Raw genomic sequence first — 23031 nt, 5'->3', positions numbered from 1 at the left:
TATTATTTGTTGCTAGCTTTCGCTATTCACGATGGAAGAATGCTGACGCCTTCGCTCTTTTAACGCTTGCAAAAAGCATTCAGTCTCCAAAAATATTTTTGACTTTACTGATTGGTTGCTTTCTTGTGCAATTTCTTTTAAATAAGTTTCCATGGGAGAGGATAATTTGGAGTACACAATTAGAATAATTAACAACTAAAATTAAACTAAAAACATGGTGGAATGCCATTCAAAATCTTCAGTACATTGTGAGCGTAACCTTCTCATATTGTGTAACTAAACATAAAACCAAGTGTCATAAGCAGCTGCAACCCCTAGCACAATGGGGGGGGGGGGGGGGGGGGGGGGGAAGACTCTACTAAGTAGAAAAGTAGCTTGACATGTGGCTTCTCTGCTCTCTTCAGCAAGTTTATCACAAACTTGCAGCAGAATTATTAAGATTCAAACAACAAATGGTGGTGGGGAGACAAACTGACATTTCTGATTTAATTAACGTGGATTTCTATTTTGAGTTTTTACATAACAAATTCTAGTTTATATTAAGTCATTATTACTGTTTTGGACAGCTAATTGTTTTTAACTTTCACCCTCAATCTGTAACTACCCACACGAAATCTACACTTACAATAATACATTAAAATCATTAATATCCTAAACAAATAAGCAAAGTTTAATTGCTCCTGAGGTTTTACAGGATTACCTTCTGCTTTTGGAGAAGATAATATATTTTTTATTTTAGCCCATACAAGTAGTCCATATTAATTTTTGATTAAAATGAAGAAGGAAAAAAAAACCCCAAACCAATCAACCGACAAAAAAACCCAACCCAACCCAACCCAAAACCCACCCAAACGAAAGCAAAAAACCCTGGGAATCAGAAAAGCAAAGGTACCACCTGCAATTTATGAATAAAAAAAACCCAAACCCTTAAGTATAAAAGACTAGGTCCATTGTCTCTGCAATCTTGAAAGACTAGCTTGACCAGGAACAATAGATCAGTTTAAAAACTGAGACAAAGGTAATACTTTGTCTTGTAAGATAAAATTTGCTGTAATGAACTTACTTTATCTATTTAGAAGTTCTCAGGTAGTTTTATTCTGTTAAGTGAACAAATTTTAAACCACTCTCTGTGTTCATTCATACATTAATTCTAATAATTTGCATTCAAAGACAGATTGAATTGATGGCAAAAAAAGTTTTAAAAGCATAATTCATCACTTCACAACCTGAAAAAATCTTAAATGTATGTACAAAAAATATAAAGTGTTAAAATGTAATATAAAAATGTAATGGCTCTAATGTATAGTAAGCTATGTCGTTATTTAAATAAGTCAGTAGCATACCATCCAAAGTTAACAAGAATAAAACATTGCCAATCAGCGACAATCAACTTTCTTCAAATATATAATCACTCGTAGATTTTTTAAGAAGTACAACAGCGAAACCAGGAGTAAAGCTAATCATAAAAATCACTGAAGACTTAAACCAGCCCACCCACCCTGAAAAAAATTAAACACTTTCTTTTACAATGGGTAACTTGGCAAACAGTAACATTTATTTTTCATCTGCTCCCGAGGTTTTTCCATAAGTAATGCTCTCTACCTAATCTTTCCGCAGCTCCTTTACAGTGCCATCCAATGCTCTACTTCCCATAGCATGCCCTCTCTCTGCACCTTGCCCCTGTTTATCTACCTTATCAGCTCAGGAAGAAATTTCGGCAAAACTCTTCCTCTGGTCACCGATATCTCTGGGAACCGAACCCATTAAGATATTTCTGACCCCTACTCATGCTATTTTAACAGCCTGTTGTACAGGAAGGAACTGATAAAAATAGGATTACAATGCCCTTACAGATGAACTAGCAGGAGGCTTGATTGTGATTGATGCCTGAATAAATATACAATAACAGGCCCTACATTTCAACACTGCTTTTGACAGAAGGTAAGAAGAAGTATCGGTTTTCACTGCCTGGACTGCAGGACTCTTTTCTCAAATACCTGGGAAGTGTCTTTGATTGAAGATTCAATCTTCTACTTTTAGTCTGATTTAAATAAAGAGCAGGTTAAAGGTGGTTATGAGTAGGTAGGAATGAGTATTAGTGTTATTTTGTGAGGTACAAAGGTGCGTTTCTTCCCACAGGTGCTCATGTGTGGCCCACCCCCAAGTTCAAATGAAGGTCTAAATTCCTCTGAAGTCTAAATATCTTCCCCACAGATAATCAGTGCCAAGGTGGGTCTATTGGAAAAATAAGCAACATCCTAGTAGCTCCGTGGAAAACAAATGGGCTGGGGAGAGGAAGGCTGGGATCGCCCAGGTCTTTGACAACTCGTTGCTGCCTTGGGAGAAGTTCTCAACAGGCATTCGGGTACAGACTGAGCCTGAGGAACAGTTCCTATAGTAAAGGCACATTAGCCAGCCCATTGCTGGGTTTGGATAGCAACAAGAGAGCACGGTTATTTCCCGCAAAAAAAAATTTGAGATGGTTTTCCCCGACTCCATTGTACTGCAGTACAGACTGAAGCCTGTCTGCATTCTTTCAATCTTTCTTAACAAACTAATTATTAATGAGTGATGCATTTACCATCACAAACAGAAATTTCGGGAAGTAAACTCAGTGCATGGTTTTTATTAACATTCCTCTTTTTGGAGAAGAGGGCTTCGAGTGTCCTGAAATCACACGTTATCAGCTCCCACTTCAAGTAACACAGCTATCTATTCCACTTCAACAGTATCTCAAATACGCCCCTTCTTATCCCGCAAAAAATAGACACCTACTTAGCTTTCCAGTGCAATGATCCAGCCAAGCACTTAGGCAAGTACACTAACTTCAAGCAGCCAAACAGTCCCACCGGCTCCTTTGAAATCATTCATGAAAGTAAGTCTGGATCTGCTCAGTACCTTGCTGGATCATCTTCCTAAAAATAAGTTAACACTAATACTTGGCACTTTCACAGTGCTTCACGTGCTGAACCTACTGTCCAAATGGCAAGCAGTGGGGAAAGAATATAAATATCGGGAGCCTCATTTGCAGATGAAGAAATTAAGGCAAAGAAACCAGTTCCTTCCTGCTCCTCGTACGGTGAGACAGAGTCAGAGCTGGGACTCCCCTTCCCTGTTCCCTCACCCATATGCTCCATCCTTCTGGCATCCACGTGGCTCTCTAACTGGAAGCACAGTCAGCATACGCAGCAGCTGCCTAGCAGTCTGCAGGTCTGCAAACAAAGTTTAAAAATTCAGTTCCACCGATTACTACAGTCTGCAGCAATTAATATAAATCAAATACTGTAACTAAAAATAGTCATATCATTGAACTGTGATACGTACCAGCACAGTATCATTCCAGAAGCAGAAGGACCAGATCTCCTTGGAAGATATGCGTTCTTCTACTAGCATTGTAACTGTGCTAACTATTAATTTTAAAGGCATTTCTGACATGCATACGTAACTAGCTCTCACAAACTACAGACACCTTTCTAGAGCATTCTCTCTCCTCCACTCCAAGAACCCATGACCCAAGAATTTACCTCCTGAAGAAACCAATGCATTTATTCTATCACCCTCTGGCCCATTTATCTTTCTGAAATATGTCTGAATTAAAATTATTCCAGAGCGCTCACCAACGTGAAATTGCCTTTCATGTACACGCGCAAGTGCAAATCACACGGCTTTCTGATGAGAGGCTACAGTAATTTCTTAATGGATTTCTCCTCAAGGGTTCAACACACTAAGGATATATGCCAGCTAAGTCAACACTGCTTGAAAATATATCATGGTCACGTTCCATTACCTGCTTTATACAGAAGGCACTTTGATTCAAATGGGACACCCTTATGTTTACGGAAGTACAAAGATACACACCAAACCTGTCACTCCATCTCTCCCTATTCATTATTGGCAGATCTTACTGAAGTACTCATTCTGTTCTGAAGTCACTGTTCAACAAGACAGTAAATCCCATTTCAGTGTACCTAGCACGAGATCAAACCTCCATCAAACCCCCAAACCAAAGCACTGCAGCAACAAGATGCAAAACATTTACCCAGTATAAACTTGGCCAGTTCAAAATTTGGAGCACGACTGCAGGAGTAACTGTGTTCCTCCTGCAGTCACCACACATTCCCTATTTTATGCTCTGGGGAATGAATCGGAAACGTGGCTGACTTGGAGGAAATCTGTATTAATGGGTAATATGGCAGAGCCCAGATCCAGTATTACTGATAGTGGAACTGAGAATAAGCTGTCTCCCAGCCTCCCTTCCCTTCCCCACTTTCGGTGGGATTTAAATGGTTGCAGGGCGACATCAAAATCACTGTGTTTAAAGTCATTAATACAGCATCTCACTGCTTAGCACCACTGGAGAAGTTGCTCTCTTCAGCAAGGAGAAGCAAGAAAGCCCAGCTCAGTGTGGTCACTGATGTACAAGCACCACGCACGCCCCGAGTGATTTTTTTCGTTCAGACTGCAGTACTCCCCAGCCCTAATCAACCAAAAGGTAATAACAAGTGCTCTGGTTTTATGTTACTATAGCTCTGGATTAGCACAGTCATAAATCAGGGCTGTGACCCATATTTTAATACATTTTCTTCTCCCAGTTATGATGATTCAGTTGTGATTTGGACAGCATGCCATTCCAACCAAACTGTGACAAATAAAGTCTCCATACTACACTTTATAATGCAAAAACTGATTTTTGCATGGAGCTTGTAAAATCAAGCCAAACATACGTAAAAGGAACCGAAATTTCCCAAGATTGTTTTTATTCAACTGCTGATGACACGTTATTCAAGTTCATCTAGATGCACACAATGTAAAGGGAAAAAGTCACGAAGCAAAGATTTTTCCTATTGCAATTTAAACTACCTTTAAATTTGAATGAAATATAAATTCAGTGGGCTACTAACCAAGTGATACATACCCGCAAGCTGCACAGCAAGAAAGCACTTAAACCCACGTTGAACTTAAGCAAACACATAAATCTTAAAAATTTCACAAGGATGAAAGTGTGCACTTAAAATTAAGGCAAGAGTTTACTGTTGCTTTTGCAAACAGATGAATGAAATTTCAAATAGACATATGAATAAAATTACAAAATAAAGCTCTGCCCATGATGACCGCTGACAAAAAAGCAAGAGACAATTCAAAGCTTGAAATACTAACAGAAGAATTCTATCTGGGGTACTTTTGTTTTTACAATCAGATCCTTGAGAAACAGTGAGAAACATCGTGCTGATCTGTACACTGTGAATTGTGCTGATCTGTACACTGTGAATTAAGGAGTGATACTGAGAATTATCTCCTAGTAAGTCTAAATTCAGCACAGAATAAAATTACGGTGTAATTGGGGTGAGGGGTGGGTGGGGGTGGAGGAGGTGTAATTGCTCTAATAAAGGAGAATTATAGCTACTCAGCTGCGAAGATTTCAAAGTGCTCCAAAACCATAGGTCTATTTCATCACATTTAATTTTTGTAAATATATTAAATTCAGTCAAGTCAGTAGATTAAAATAATAGAGTAGATTGTATCATTCCAGACTTTGGCAAAATGTGATACAATCCCTTTTCGAAAACCTAAAATTGGCTTGCCTGTGAGGACTATCACACGGATGAATAGTGGCTAAAGGGCTATAAACAAATAGATTGCAGCAGCACAAGGGAGGTGCTAGTGGATTGCCACAGGGATTGGTATTAGGATCAGTTTTATTTAACATCTTTATTAATGATCTGGAAGAACGGGTAAACAGTACATTAATTAAATTCACAGATTTCAATATAGTGAGAGGTGTTATAAACATGACAGTAGGGAAAGAAATTATGCAAAAGGAGGCTAGAAACACTGAGACAAGTAAGAAAACAGGATTCCTTCTGAAAAACATGCAGGCTAATACATCTGAGAAGAATTTTAAAAAGTAAATAATCAGTGACAGGAAGAAACCTGAAAGCCGTTAAGCTAAAACAAAAGACCTAGGGGCAGCAGCTGACATCAAATTATGTATGAGCTTACAACATGAATGGGGAAAAAGAATAAAATGATCTGGGCTACACACATGGATGTAACACAACACATCAAGACGACAGTGTGACACAAGACTTTCTGCAGAAGCAATGAATCATATGGTCACCATACCACATCAGCATTGCAACTAGACAAGTATCTCCATTCAACATACAGTACGTTAGTGATATCCATGAGGAATACTGGGGTTTGGTTCTGAGCCTCTTATGAAAAATTAAAAAACACCCCCCCAAAAAACCAAACCAAAACAAAAAACAACAACAAAAAACCCACCACCACTCCCACCCACCCAAAACAAAACCAAAACCAGCCAACCCACCAACCAAAACCCAATACCCAGGAATAAAAAAACAAAACCAAAAACCTCACCAGAGACAAAGAGTGAGCAAGAGAGAAAAATCTGAAAGGATTACAAAGACTGAGTATTTAACGGAACTGACACAGTTCCTGAAAGGTACAAGAATATAAACATCACAAAATGTACGAGAAACCTTTAGGCTCATCTCAACAAACCTGGTATAATTTGTTTTTTTTAAAAAAAATGAAACGAACATAGGAAGAACATGAGCGTAATATTAGTTCCCATTAGTAACACTTACTACGCTAAGGAACAATCTCGAAAGGAATTACCTAAAACTCCTTTTCTCTATTCATTAAAACTGGGGGAAAACATGAAAAAAATACAGTGTAGGAGACAATCCCGCGATGGTAGAATGACTTAATAGGTCTTTTCCATCTCTAACTTCAATGATTCCATAAGAGACAATAAGCAGAGAGACAACCCTCTGCAAAATTAAATCACTGGGAATCAACCAGAGAATGAAAATTAAATCACAGTGAAGTATTTTCTTCTTTGTAAGCATTAGCATTAATCACATGCAAAAGTAAAATATTAGTTAATTTGATTCTCTGTGCCTTCCAGACTCTGGTCGAAATGAATCAATGCAGGAAGAGTGATTTCTCTGATAATTGGGGAAATGATAAGGAGGGAGGAAAAAAGAAGAAAGAAGGAAAAAAAACCCAGTAGAAGTAGCTGGTGAAAATGAAATTACCAAAGGGGGACTAGAGAAAACCACATTAGGGGGCCTATTTCTTCTGAATTCCTAATAAGAACAACATATGTAAAATTTCAGAGTGGTGGCTTTGAAACCGCATTATCCAAAGACGGCTAGAACTGGAAAGAAAATCACCTTGGACGGTATAAACTATTACTAACTTAAGTGACTGTTATTACTAGCCTGCAAACCTCTGAAAAATGGCTTTTCTATACGGCACCCTCAAACGGTTAGCCCTCTGTAACACCTCGGGTTTGCCGCAGGGAGAAGGTGGCGGTAACCCAGAATCCCAGCTCCTCCTCAACAACACAACAAAGAGCGGGCGCGATAGATTTGCAAGGCACGATACATCGGGGAACGCCTCCTCCTTAATTGCTGTGAAGGAAATCGGTTCCTTGGGTGCGCGTAAGCCGCTCGCCCGGCTGCTGGTGTCACGACCGAAGGCATCGCATCTGCGCTGCGTCAGCCCAGGGAAGGAAGAAGGTGTCGCGCTGGCATTTAACTCTGCTCTTTAGGCCACGGAAGGTCAAACTGGACAAACCACCGCCTAATGAAGCGGTTTGTCGCTGGGGGTGAGGCAGCACAAAGCCCTTCGAATTAGCAGCTAAACGATGGCACGAGGCGGTAAGGGACCAGTTCTCGGCACAGCCAGCGAATTCAGGTGTGGACTTCACTGGAAGGCAATACTGGGCCAGTTTTGCAAAGGCTGGTAGTTTAAGCTTGTGCATTAGAGAAATTGAGGCATGTGCCATGGGAATACAGAAAAAACAGGCAGGAACGCAGCGAGAGGCGAGCACGGCAGCTGAGACAAACCCTGCTGCCTCAGGGCCAGGTTTTTTTCCAGACAGCAGCCTAAGTTCTTTAGTTCAGTGACAGACTTTATTGAGCTGGCAAAGAAATACGTAATCAACATAACAAAAACTTTAAAAAAAAAACAACCCCAACCAAACAAAACCAAAAACCTAAGGAACAGTACAGAAAAAATAACTAGGGGTCTGGTTTGTTTCTTCTGATACATTTTAAAAATAGATACTTTCCTCCTACAGGGAGGAAATACTGTATTTAATTAGAAGCATAAATCATTACGCTTTTATAGTTAGTAATATCTTCTATAATGAAACTAGATTAGTTTCTCACTACATATGCTGTTTATTGTTCAAATTTTACGGTAAGTTCTAATAATGGAAGTGTTACAGAACAGTTCAGTTTGGGGGTTTTTCCTTATATTCCGCCAACTCTTAGATTATTTTCTGTTATATATACATCAGCAGAAATCTGTCTGGCTTTCTACGTACTGCAGAAAAATACGCACTATCTTAAATGACCCTCCAAATGTTATGGGGAAAGATACGTCTTTAAAACTCTACAGGAGAGTTTAAAACTTAGGCCCCTATCTGTGGTCAAAGCTTGAATTTCAAACTTCCCATTTAAAGATGGGGCAGGTTCTTTTCATTCAAAACACACCTAACAAGCGGTTCTGCTGTGACAGGATCCGTCCTGCAGCTGCCGCTTAGCTCTCTATCAACATGTAGCCACCAATGTCGCTAACTTAAGCAATTTTCTACAGGACTGCAATTATTTTCCTCTTTCTATTTTCCCCATCCTACAGCAACACAATCAAGACGTAAACACAAAGAAAGTGCAGCAGACACATCACTGATTTCATTGCCATTTAAGACAACCCTAGAAGCTCTGTGCCGCGGACTGATGAGGAAAGCACATTAAACACTTGCAACAGAACATCCAACTAGACCTGTTTTGCAGCCTGATTAATAGAAACAACCTCTAAGGACTAATCACAAGTCGAGCCCTGTTTTGTAGATTAATAGAACAAAGGCACAAGAGAATAGGGAAGGTTACAGGACTGGAATATAAATAAGAAAAGGTGTACACTCTAGGTAGTTTGACTGCTAGTAATTATCAGCTAAAGGCACATCCTTATGGTGAGGTCTCGCTGTTCTGTGCTAAAGCAGCTCACTTCCAGATGGACAATCAGCCTCTGCATCTCTGAATATTTTAATCTGTGTTTTAACTCCAAAATTTATGAAACCACAACAAAATCCTTCTCTGAAACAAAGCATACCTTCATCTCACACTTTAAGTATCACTTACACTTCTGTTGATATTAGACGATTATAAAATTTGCAGGAACTATACTTTTCAGTTATACATACACGGATCAGCAAATACAATACTGGCGTACAACGAACGGCTGTTACTCAAAACGCTGCTGCCACTGCAATATGGTAGCAGATGCTAAGACCCAGCAGAGATCCTACACATCCCATCTGACCCTGCGAGGAGGTGTGCTGCTCCTGCTGTGCCATCCTGGCCAGCGGATTTTGCTGGCCCTGAGCAGGATTCCACCACATGAGGAAAAGGTACTCAGCCAGAGAAAACTCTTACAAATAAATCCCTATGAAACGAAGATAATGTACATTTTTCATTACCTGGAGTTTTGCTAATGTTCAACAATTAGAAGTTATGCACAAACTATGTGCAGTGTCTACACAAATACCATATGGAAAATAATGGAACTTTTTCATGCCTTTGAGGAAAACTGCTTCTCTGCTTTTGAAAGTGTTCAATTTTATTTGCTAGAAGAAAATGTAGTGAAGATAATGGCAACACAAAATGCTGCGTCTGTGCCTGCTTCAGAGTTCAAGAACAACTGCAGGTACTACTCATAGTCAGTGCTTCATTAAACACGTGCAACTGTCCAAAATCCTGAATGAACTAGCAAAGTCCTTCTAACTTCAGGAAGGATGGATTTCATCCTTTACGTGACGGAGTATCTTTATCTACAGAGAGATTAGACAATATTTTCAGAGTGATTTATAGTTGCCTTATTTTCAAATTTTCTAGGCTTTCCCAAAAGCTCTACCTCTTCCAATGCTATACACACAAAACCATAAGCAATATCATCCTTGAACCTTATAAAATCTAGGACTTTATAAAAAAGGATCTTCAGGCTAGGCAATGGAAGACATTCTTCCTTAAAATGGTACTTTCTAGGTTTCTCAACAAACACAAAACCTGTGTTGTATTCAAACAGAAGAGGGAGACAAACTTACTAAGAACTGAAAAAAACAAATCCAGGTGCCCAAAACCCTGGAGATTACAGTGTATTGGGGCATCCCATATTAAAAAAGGGAACACTAGGACTACAGCTTTCAGACTGCTTGCCTTTCTCCTCCATTTTCCTGCGATGCAGGACATGGAAGTGTCCCAAGCAGCCCAGATGGAACACCAAGGGAGGTGTTAAAGAGAACACCTTTCTTGCAGTTTCTTTTTATTACATTCCCAGTTTTGGAAACAAGATGCATTAAAATCTGTGCCAGGAAAAGGAGACTGAAAGATTCATCCTTCCTTCTTACATAAAGCTTTCTTATATAAAGTTTGAGGCGATACGCAAGCCATAAGTTTATTCCCAGGGTACAAACCAACCCGTAAACCTTACTCAAGAGAGCAATACAATTAGCAGCTGCAAATATCGGCTTTTGTCAGTGAGATACGCTGATTCGCATATGTACAGAAATAAACTGGCTTTCTGAAGAACCAGACCACACAACTTTCTTGTCAGTCCTACCCATCCAGCAAATGCTGCTGAAGTATCAAAACAGAAGGCGAGCGCTCTCCAGAAGCGGAGGATAGACAGGTTGGCAGGTCTGCAGATAACAATACTCAAGGACTCACAACATTACTTGCAAAATAAATACGATGACACACTTGTCAGATGATTTCAAATCATCACGAGCTCGTTTTCTAGGAAGCATTATTTCCTTTGACAAAGTAGCCACAGGCACAGGGTTTCCAAGCATGACATGCGTGTCAGTATGTAAGGCAAACAGCTAAGCACGTATATTAAAGGATACTGTGTTTAGTGTTTACCTAAAACGCTAACGAGGAGGAACACAGAATGGAGTTACTAGGTGGCGACTCCCATTACTTTCGCCCAGGTACACGGTGCATGCAGGCCGTAAAACGATGTCCTTGTCTGTGCGAAGTAACCGAGGGAACAGCAAGGCATCACAGCTTGTGAGGCCTTCTGTACTTACTCAAGGGCGTATGCAACTCAGCCACGTCTACGAAGGCACAATGATAAGCTGTTGACATCCTCCTGCTTGTAAACCACTGCTTAAGCCTTCTCTCTGTGTGCACATATACAAACATAGCTCTCAGCCATATTAAGATTTTGATATTTAACTAGCAGTCAGAAATGTCAGCAACTCTCATACTTTAGATGCACACAAACGGTAATATAGACTAGCACCTAAACATTTTAGAGGTGGTAATAAATACCTAGCGGTCTCATTGATTTTCAACTGAATCCATGAGTGTTGACCACTTCTGAAATAAGGTGCCAGATCTATTCTACTGAACGGATTCTCATGAAAACCTGATGAATGTAGCTGTCACTCTTGACCTTTATGTCTATGCTCAGATTCATGATCAGTGTTCTCTTATTTGAAGTGCTTGTGCAATTTCTGCTTTATTTCATAGCCTCTGTGAATTACTTTAGGCATTTTATACACGTCAGGGTAAAGTTAGCATTCTGATCAATAAGTATTAGATAAATATGACCCAAATCATCTTGAAGACAGTCATAAGAAATCTTATCCTTCACTGTGAGCTAACAATATCTAGTCACTTGCTACTTGACTTACTTCTATATTAAAACCAAATACAGTTTTTCAAACATAATTTCTCTTCCATTTCTACTGCATTTTATCCCCATCACATCATGTGAGCTTTATCATCAGCTCTACCTGAAGCAGTGTAAATTCTTCCAAATTTTTTCCTGTTTGTCCTGAACAGATGAACTATGAAGCAAACCACCTGTAGACTACACCTGTTTCACACACCTGACAGTACACAGGACAAGACTTGCCTTCTCCCTTGTCACCCCCCTACCCCTATCTCCTTCATTTCACCACATCTTCTGAAGATACTTGAAAGTACCCCTATTTTTTCAATTACAGCTTAACTCAGCAAAGCTGTTAATATGTATATCTGTATGTAACTGATAATGGTACATTTAGTCAAAGCTTATTATGAATCTCACTGAGACGGTGAAACTACCCATGCCCCAAACTTGGCACATTTAGGTACATTGTTGAAGTTGGGGGGGGGGGGGGGGGGGGGGGGGGGTGTTCACTACATTTTTCCAGTGTAGGTTGACGCTCACACTGTAAAGGTATCGGCCCATGTAGTCTCTTCTCACGCAGGGTCACAACTCCTGACTGAGAAATGATTCATGCATCCAGTGCTTTTAAACCGGCAGCACTGCTCGTAACTCGTAACTCCCCGCCAAATGCACCCGTGTGTTGTTTCGATCCGAATACCCTGCTGGAAACGCACACACGTTCACGCACATTGGGCTGGACGGGCCTTGCCCTTCCAGCCATACAGCCCTTATGGAGTCCGCCTGCCCCTACAGCAAAGTCTTGGTCTCCCACTTAGTTCCTGGCTCCAGCTCTGGTTTCTCTGGCTCACCAGTTTCTCCAGTGGGTCCTGCACCTCCTCCTGCTCTGTGCTCCAGCAGCCAGGCCCTGGCTTGCACTCACCCACACATCCTCCAACTGCCTCGTTGCCTGTCAGAGCATCCAGCTGCTCCCTAATTCCTCTTGCTTAGGGTACAGGGGCAACAAAGGAAAGAAACTAATAGGGCTTGAAGAGCACCATCCAATGCAAAATCTCTTCTGATGTCAGCTCGTCAAAGCTCAAGCCCCTCTCTTCTCCACTCCCCTGCTGTGAAGGTGGTTGTCCTCGAGTGAAGCAATTTTTCAGTTAACCTTAACAGCATGGCGTTTTCAGTCTTGTCTTTCTTCCCTTCTGCACTAGACCACCACAAAGAGGTACGGCACACATAGAGGTAGAAGAAAATGGAAAAGTAGGAGTCCTGAAGCGCGGAAGCCACACAGAAGAATTTATTCAAGCAAGCATCAACACACCGCGCCGAGCCCAACCCTGTAAGGAACAGCACATCTCCTCATTTGGGTTAACTCTCACCTTCCCTCCTCTTCCCCCAGCTCCTGTTCTTTAAGGGGGTTCACACCTCCTCCCAAGATGAAGTCTCTAGCAGCCGAGTTGAAAATCTCAGGAGTTTTGTAGTATTCTAGTTAATCCCTACTCTTCCTAACTCCTCACTGGGTGCAAATGCTTTCAGCCTGCTCAAGGCACACAACCACCACACTGACCACTGCCTTATTCCAGTGTTCAGCAAAGGAAAGCAAAGTTCCCGTTCCTGGACAGCTGGCAAGTGAAAAAAACACAAAACCAAAGCAAAACTACAAACAGTAGCACAACTTGTGTGTTCTGTATACACAACTTATATATTGAAATGACCTCCTTGTTGACCAAACCACACTTCAGCCTACAGACGGGAGACCACCATAAATAATTAGTCCCTCAACAGCACAGCTCATGCTCATTAAGGCTCTTTGCTTTTTTGCGCAGCACCTACTGAACTCCAGGAAAATGGAGCAGTAATTAGAGACACAGAGCAGATTCCCACAATCATCTGTTTGGTACTGCTCTGAAGGAATTCAAATCCCTGTTTCCACACTAGGAAGGATTCAAAAGAGTTAGGAGAGCCACCATGTTATGCCTGTTTTAACTGGCTAGAATTCTACCCACAAATAGGCACAATTTGTGTGCTACACTAGTAATGAACACTCTGAAGTTCTTACTCCTGCTGAAGTCAAGCCTGAAGGAAAGGTTAAGACTTCATTATCTGCCCCAGTGCCAGGATGCAGAACTTTTCAAAGTAGCAGCTAGGACAGGGTAGCATCATAGTATTAAAAATTACTTATAATATATTTAGAATTACAAAAAGAAAGACAATCAGTCAGACACCACCAGAGAGTCAGTCAGAGAGACAGTCAGAAAGCAAGCTAGCTAGCTTTTAAAAGTCAACAGGACAATTTTTTACTTAGAAGTGAATCTGGTATCAAGAAGACTGAAGAAAAATCAGCGACATTCCCAACAAGGCAAAAAATGTAAACAAACCGCTGCAATTCTAGACCGAGGGGAATACATTCTTCGATCCTAAAACGAGAGACTTGAAGGACAAATGCCAAAAAAAATGAAACAGAAGCCTGCACCTTTAAACACAACCACGCTACAGTGCTGGTGTGTTTGTTTAACACGCAGACAGACGACTTCAGTCTTTGCCAATATTTTTCTCAGTTGCTGACTTCTACCGCATAAATGCTGGAATTCCTGAAAAACTGGTACAATACCAACAGTCTTGTCCAGTCTCCCCCTGGTTTCCTTACTGCTAAATAGCAATGAAGAACTTTATTGCTGAGTAGCCCAATTTCTATTTCTCCCTTCTTTAGGCGCAAGCTAATTGCCAAGTAAGACTATGAAAATAAAAGAAATGAGATCCATTCCAACCCATCAGTATATCTGAATCCTATCATGTGAGTTGCCAATTGGTTTTCCAGTCCTCACGCTCAATATCTGCTGTTAATTTGCTTGCTATTTCAAGAACTTGAAGACTGTCAGCAAAATCCATGATGCATTACAAAACTTATAATTGAAAAGAAAAAAAAAACAACATCTGACGCTTTTCTGACAGGATAAACACGAAGTCTGAAAACACTGATCAGAAGAAGGGAGATGTACTAACTTAGAGCTACTTGTATTAAAATATGATTGCAAACGAAGCAATGAAAGAAAAAGAATTATAGAAATAAGTTTAAACTTGTGCAAAACCATTCAATGAAAGCCCCCAGATTTACACTGGGCTAAAAAGAAAAAATTGCACAAAATATTGTTTTTCAAGGAGATGACTGAACCTGTCTATATTTTCTTAAGGCTACATTATCTATGCCAATTAAAATTTTACTTCTGAAAAAGAGTTGAGGCACTTCCTCTAGAGTTACTAAAAAAAGCAAATGAAAGCCTTGGCTTCGAAGAGGTGAGCGATAGTGAGCCGTTTGTTCTTGACCTCTGGATCACCCTACAGATCAAATTCTTGGACATAGGAAAAACCCACTAGTATTCATTAAAAGCAACTGGGAGGCCAGCTTTGTGCTTCTGTTCTTGAGACCTGAACAAGCTACAACTTGACAAATGTGCAGGATACTGCTGAACAATGCTGCTGTTCCTGTCAGAAGGGAAGAGCTTTATTCCCAGCCTCATTCAGGATGAATTGATTTTCACCACAATGATGCAGATCGCAGATTTCAGTCATTATTATAATCAATTTTAATCTTTTACATTTGTGCTTTTCAGTCATTTCCATAAAGTTGATTCTGTTAACCATTAAAATGTATTGATTTATATCAAATTAGCTTTTATATTAAACATTTTCTTCCCTCAAAAAGATTCAACTATCTATAGTTATCTAAACAAATATATATACTGAAAGTCTTGGGTCTTCAGTTTTACTTTTCATTCTGCTAGATATGGGTGGAACTCACCCATAGGTTTTAACAGTTAAAAATAATGTAAATAATTGTTTTATTCAATTATTTTATACTTATGGCTTGTGACATTTTTGTGCAATTTTTATGGAAAGCAAAATTTAAAATTCATAAATAAGCTTATTTCCTCATTATTCATGAAATTAACTACCATAAATTTCTGTGTACACAGAAGTTTATCAGTATACTTTTTCATTTCAGCTATTTTTTCTTTCAAACAAATCAAAAAAGCTACCTATATAGCTGAACAGCAGAACAAAATAAAGCAAGAGAAAAATATTCTCCCTGAACAATTGTTTCTGTCAAAACGTGGTTTAAACAAATTCTGGCTCCAGTTAACTGCAGTTCTCTGGTGGTTTGAATGCTTTTAAAGCTTCATTAGAAAACAGACAACGCTAGAATATTTGTATTCAAACATCTATAGCATACTATAGTAAATTCAGTCCTTAGCACGGATGAACAATTTCAAATATAATGTAAAAAAAATATACTTATTTTAAGATAACAACATTTGAATTTAAATAAAACTTATACATATTAACTTATACATATTCAGCACCCGAAGCTGCAGTAAAAACAGACTGTCTCTCCTTAACCCTTTTACAGATAGATCAGTATGAGTTATGCTTACGTAATCTTCACAAAGGGAGTTTTAAGATTTAAAAATTCATATATCCATTACTGTTTTTATTTTTTGTCCTGTTCAATAAGTAGCCTCAATCTCAAATTTCCAAAGGAGAAAATGTTTCCATTGGAATCTTTAAGAGCTTTGACTGCATAAAGTATAAACTATCAATTATTTTCCCACCAAACAACCTAGGTTCATAGGGCAAAGTCAGAAGGAAAAGAAAGGAGGGAAGTGGTTTTGTGGATTATCTATAGACCAAATAGAGAATCTTCAGCCGTTTTGCTCCTTCAAGGTACATCAAAGAATCTCCTATTTAAGGTGTGAAAATGTCAGTTACATTCTCCACCTCTGAAAATGAGCAGAGCTCCGAGCGCGATTCATGTCCCACCCCTGGTCTTTTCCCTTTTAGGGGCTGATACTCTGTTTTCAACTCCCCTCCAGCTAATGCCATTTAATACTCTCAGAACCATCAGGCTAAATTCAAATTTTCTGCTCCTTAGAGGCTGTTGATATGCACCACCGCACATTCCAATTGCAAATACACATGAATGCTCCCGTGTATTCTAAGTTATTTTCTACATACAAATTCTACTAAATTGTAAGTTAGGAGGCACTACTTGAATTCTCTTGGGTCTTTAGAAAGCTTTCAGATGTACCATGAGTAATAACATGTAATGAATATGGACTGATATTTCTTTTCTGTAGTTACACTGAGTTGGCAATTTACATTTTCTAAATAGATAGATGACTTATAGCCAGTTTTCCCAGTCTTCTGGCAATTACTTCTTAGAAACCCCTGACAGGCTGAAACCTCCAGAATCACAGCTGTTATTCTTGGTTTGATCCCTCTTTTTAAATTAAAACCAGTAGCTTTATCAGCAAATGAGAATTTTTTCCCTCTGGAAATACTTACAAAAATGCACATAAATTGAACATGCCAACTTATCTCATTTTAGGGTTGGAGCATCTTCTGGGTTAATGACCAGTGTTCCACTTCTGTGACAGAACTAATTGGGGTAAGGAGGCCATAAATACATACAAAACCCCCACAAATTTTCTTCCTTTGGGGTAATCTGAAGATTTATAGTAGTAGAGTGAGATGTGATTGGAGGGGAAGGAGAAAAAAATTAAGTAGTGCTAACAGGCTTGTCTGATCATTCTGTCTCAGTTTCCAGCCACAGAACAGATTTGGAACAGATTTTTCCAGTATCTGATGTGACTTTGTGTCTTTTCCTTCCTCTCAAAGACCAACTGAAATGCAGGAAACTAGCTGAATTTTCATATTTTCCAGGAACTGGGGGGGGGGGGGGGTGGGGGGGGGGGGGGGTGCAGCGCAGAGGAAGAACAGTATCTCTATCCTCCAAACACAGACTAGCTGATCTAAAAAGCTGTATTCAAAATGATAGCCTCAAGTCCACATCAACAGTTGCTCAAAACGCGCTTTGACAACAGTTTTTCACAGCTGAAGACAAATGAAACATCCTCCGAGAGAGGAGAAGTCTGCACTTGGTTGGAGCTCAGTGTGCCTTTCTAGCAATCTAGCTTTATTTCCCACTGATCACCAATTGGAAAAATACAGTTATCAGTGGATTATAGGGAGGAATAATTAAGATTTGTCTTTCATGACTAGGTCAGAATATGTATGCCATTCACTTGTTATGGTTAAAACTTGTTACTTGATGTGGCATCCCTTAATATTTCAGAACAAACATTCTAAATCCATGTGTATACCTGCAAAATGAAAGAACTTCTAAATGCAGCTGGAGGCCATTATGGATTCGGGAAGCAGAAGAGGGGAAAAAAAGATCACTACAACTTGCCAGTACATATAAACGTACATGTAAAGGCATATCACATGGTTCTCCATTTCAGAATATCAAGCGCTCTCTTCCCAAGACTTGGATTCTACGTTCTCCACATCTCTCCAGCACCTCTGTAGCAAGCTGAGTTCAGGTAAATTTGCCCCAAATAAATCTGAAAGATGCCTACGCTTTGTTATCATTGGATGCCTGCAGAATACAAGCCCTCTGAGTCCGAGACACAGCTACGAGAGAAGCTGCACACAATCTTAATCTCAGCTCGCGCAGCTGCTCGCCTTGCACCAAGTCTCAAATCCACCTCACAATACCCAAGGCCTTTACATGCCCTGTGTTCTTCTGTGTGTTATATGCTGCTATACCAAAAAAATTACTTTGAAATGTCTTTAAGAAATGATTCCTAACCTGAATTAAGATAATCTTTCCCAATTAGCTGATACCGCAGGATCTAGAGTTTTGGGTTTTTTTAGCTAAGCAATGTCAGGATGATGCTATCTAAAGGCTATGACTTAAGTTAAAAAAATCAGTAGCTTAAGTCAAGAATGTGAGATAAAGAGCTAGATCACAGTTTTCTAGCCAGCACTAATGTCCACATATGACAAAAAAAAAAAAAAAAAAAAGGCATTGTCAGAAGCATCAACACGTGTGTTGTTGTATGAATCACCAAGGTCTGCAGGCCAAGTGAACAGTCAAAAGAGATAAGACGAAGAGGAAAATTTCTAATGTCTGTACAGGTTTGCCCCATTCTTTGGTTCAACCCCTGCCATTTCCCCTTCCTCTCCTATTTTCACCTTTAAAGCAAGCCTAACATAAAAGATGTAAATTATAAGCTTATAATAAACCCTTCTTATAGGTGTGCATAAATTAGCATCTAAGTACTTCAGCTGACAACTGAGAATGCCAAGTAGCACAATGATTATCACCATCACTGAAGTTCAAGTTTCTGGTAGAGCCTCAAAGGACTGTGGCTGTTGTTACCAAGAGAATTTAAAACAAGTGGTACCCAAGACTCCACAGAGGTATCAGGCATCACAATTAAACAACGTGTAGAAAAAACAAGGAAGAGTCTCCCTAGTACAAAACCGGACGGCAATTTTTCCTGCATATGCTTGGTACAGGGGTGGAACGAGATCAAAACTGGTTTGAAATTTTGTTATCGCAACTCTACAAGCAAAAGAAAACAATGCCTAGAACTGATCAGAAGTAACGCTTAAAGCACCTGCTGCCTTGAACCTCGTGCTGTGGGGGTGTTAAATGCTACCATAGTAATCTATTAGCACAGCAGACAAATACCTAAATGGCACAGAATATAATGGAGCTTCCCTAATACATACTAGATGCCGCTGCAGTTAATCCACAAGCACAGAGTAGATATTGAGTCCACAATTTTTAAAGTGCATTCAGCAGGCAGAATAGAAATAATTACAATTCCTTCTGTCTTATTTCACACACGTGGCTAAATATAGCCTATTTATCCACAAAAAAAGATGTGGCAATTTTTTCAGGGTGCTTTACAGCTAAATTTGATACTGTTCTGCAGGGCAATGCAACAAAGCAGCTTCATGCATTTTCAACAGGAATGATTCCTGCTGTGGATCAAGTAATAAACAGCAAAGAAAGTTTAAATTGAGACTTACCACGGGGCACCGTATATTCGGAATCCTTTAACTGTTACCTCTGAATCTTGTAAGTAAATACTATTTGTCAGGAGTGACTGAACATTGTCAAAGTCCTCTGGTTTCAATTTGGACACAGAGGGAAAGCGGTAGTAATCTTGTTTAACAAGGTCTGCCATGAATTCCTTATCAAATGTCAGTTCATGATTCCCAGCAATCACTATTTTATATTCATATGGTAGGTTTCCTGAAATAACAAAAAAGAGGACTTAATTAGCACATTTTCCTCCCACACCAGCATTGCTGGCACAATAAGTAGACAGCTAGCAGTGACAGAATGAAATACCCAAGATCTGTGTGCATCTCCATGTTGAGCAAAAGTTATTAATGCTGCTCCTCTTCCATTGAATGGAACTGCGTTAAAATGTAAAGTAACAGAAAGCAGTGTCATAATAAAAAGCGTGTGCTGCAGAGTTAAACAAAACAAGCTGGTAGGCACCAAACCAGCTCCAAAGGTGGCATAAAGCACCACTGCTCCCTTGCTTTCAACTGATGACACACTGGTTTAGATTAGCCTAAGATGTGATACTCAGTCCTGTCACTTAATTCATGGGACTGGGTCGGAGTCAGCAGTCCGAGCCCCAGTCCACAGGAGTGACATGCAGCGAGATACCCCGCGTGTCTGAGTGGGTGGGTGGGTGGACCAGCGACTGCAGTCTCTGCATGCCTCACAACTATGGTGTGAGGGTTCCAGGCATGGGGTAACTGAATTAGGCTGCTGGTTTTTAAATTATGCAGTTATTTGGATTCATTTGTATGGAATCCAAAGTGTTCAAGAAGTGGCACAGTTATTCCAGACTTAGCCTGTTCTTCAAAACCCCAATTCACTTGCAATGAACTTTCACTTTATTATTATAATTCCGTTTATGGGAATTATCTCCTTTTAGTAAGACATACACGTGTAGAAAAAACCATGAAACTCAAGCAAGTAAGACATCAGGTAGGAAAAACGAAGTGTGGTTAATTAATTTACCATGAGGGTCACAGATAAAGAGTACAGGCTTGATCACCTCAAGTCAGGGCAACTATCTTCATTGTTTGGAACGAGGCATGGATCAAGCCCACAGAGCCAGAGTTTTGGAGTTCAGAGACAGATTTTCAAGCACTTGGTACCAACAACCAGTGCCAGATCTTCCAAACAAACATACTGGGTGCTAAGCTCCCTTAAAAATATGGTCCCATACTGTGGTGTCCTCACAGAAGTTAGGTTACTTTACAAAATCTGTCCCTCTGTAACTTGCCAAAAATCACACATAAGTTTGCATCAAACCTGAACCAGACATAGATCTCCCTTCTACTACCGTCACCATAAGCCTGATTTCCTAGTCTTATAGCAAATCGTTCATTTTTGTGTATATTTCTAATAATAATTTAGAAAAGTTTGGTGGGGTTTGTTTTGGTTTTTAATAAAGGCAGCAAAAAGTATGTGCAAATCTATGGGTCCATCTTCCAGTTCTGGTACTCCCAACATCTGCCTCGAGGAACACTGAATCGGATGCTATGTATTTCTCCTGAATACAGTTCTCCTAAATAGATGCGGCTTTGCTAGCTTAAAACTCGTCTTTCAACTTTCAAAACCTTTTTGGTGGTTTGGGTTTTTTGTAAATATTAAGTTTCAAAGTAAAGTTGTAAGTATTTACAACAAGATTAACTTTCCCCTAAATAAGACGTAAGGGGAACCAGTCAAAACCCTCTGCTTTTCAATATTTACAGCACAGAAACATGAATTACACAAGAGAGATATATATATATAAACATCATCTTTGCAAAATTAGTTAATTCTAGAAAGAAAAACAAAAAGCTATAAATCCCCAGGAAAAAAACCCAAGCAGACATCTTCATAAACACCTCACATCTGAACAAAATGCAGATCATACATATTCATAACTCTCTGCGGTGCTGCATTAGATTAAAAGCTGGGGGAGATGCAATAAATGCTCCTCTACAGTTTATGCCTCACTCTTCTCCCTCCCCTTCCCCATCTCTGCTACATGCTGCTCTGCAATTCATTTTTATTTAAAAACTCGATGTGGCAGGTACCTACAATTCCTGCTCTCTGTGACTCCTGGGCACAAGGCAAAATTGCTATTTTCTCCTCTCTCAGGAAACATAAAAGATACCACTGGCAGGAAATTTGATACACTTGTCATAACTATCAATCCCCCAAAACAAGCTAGATGTGATTAAATTCTCAGAGAAGTAGGATGGAGAAGTTAAATTCAGGTTTCTGCCAAGTTATCAACATTTGCCAGTTTTAGCAGAGAAAACTTCTCATCTTACTGGATAAATGTTCAGGTTTTACATTTTCTCCCATTTAGTTTTATAGATTTGAAAATCAGCACATTTTGCTGGTATTATGTCCAATTAAGTCTGGAACATTTGGCTTGAAGTCAATGTTTTTTCATCTCGACACCTTAAAAGAGAGGGCTTAGTATGAAGACACACAGGACACAAAAAGACAAACCGGTGGTGGCATCAATGATTATTAAAACGTGTAAATGTAACTTTATATGTGCTATATAAGCACCTGAAGTCAGTAAGGAAAACCAAACAGTATTTACTGCAGTTGGTGCCAAGACAGCCGCTGATTTTATTAAGACTGCAGAGAGAGAGGCTTCACTTGGTCAGCTCCTGAGAACCTGGGCACGGTCCCACCACTGACACCTAAGGACCAACACCAGGACGGAGGAATAAGGCACAACAGGCCCCAGAGGAGAAACCCCACGGGGACCCAAGTTCACCAACATCCACCCGTCAGCTCTAGCTCCGCCGTACCGCACGCCCATCACATCCAGCAACGAGACGAGATGTGCTTCGCCCCGTATTTGTACGTACTTCAATATTTACCATAGGACGGGCACCAAGGTCTGGCCAGGCTCCCCACCGAGCTCCCCGACTTTATAACAACCAGTCGCATTCTGCTTTCCTTTTCCAGAGCTGGCTTGGGGGCCAGCAATGAGCAACACCACTCATCAAAATGCGAACACATCAAAAGCCAGGCTCAAGCAAAGGGGAGCAGCAAGAGGAAGACTCATCCATTTCTTTCCTCTACCCCGAGGAAAGACTACATAGCACTAATCACAGTAATAAATTACCTGCAATCAGATTAGCTATTTATTCATCGCATTCAGGTTTTCCCCTCCTGAAAAGCCCTGTGGCAATGCACAACATTCATTCTCCCTGATAGAATTTATGAAGTATTTTGGTGTGCTTTCTTTTGGCAGTCCTGCCCTTTGTCTATAAGCTGCTAACCTTCTCTGTTTAATATGGAAGCATAAACAGTGACACGCAACCTCTTACCCCACGGTATTTTAGTTTCATCTTGACCAGATTAATCTCTGCATACCTACATCCATGCTATCTGTACAGAGACAGATGCTGTATGTAGCACAATACACAGGTTGAAAG

General features: G+C 39.9%; 1 protein-coding gene across 3 annotated transcripts in view; it reads right to left on the bottom strand.

Annotated features, from left to right (window-relative positions):
- Positions 1 to 23031, bottom strand: part of MPPED2 (metallophosphoesterase domain containing 2) — a 110052-nt gene that overhangs the window by 29596 nt on the left and 57425 nt on the right. For all 3 annotated transcript variants that reach the window (XM_049821128.1, XM_049821129.1, XM_049821130.1), the window contains exon 4: positions 19585 to 19810. In XM_049821128.1, the coding sequence (XP_049677085.1) occupies positions 19585 to 19810 (226 nt within the window). The remainder of the gene's footprint in view (positions 1 to 19584; positions 19811 to 23031) is intronic.

Source organism: Accipiter gentilis, chromosome 17 (genome assembly GCF_929443795.1).
Source record: "Accipiter gentilis chromosome 17, bAccGen1.1, whole genome shotgun sequence".
NCBI classification, from domain to species: domain Eukaryota; kingdom Metazoa; phylum Chordata; class Aves; order Accipitriformes; family Accipitridae; genus Astur; species Astur gentilis.
The sequence above is the reverse complement of the archived record's forward strand: the minus strand, read 5'-3'. Positions and strand labels throughout refer to the sequence as shown.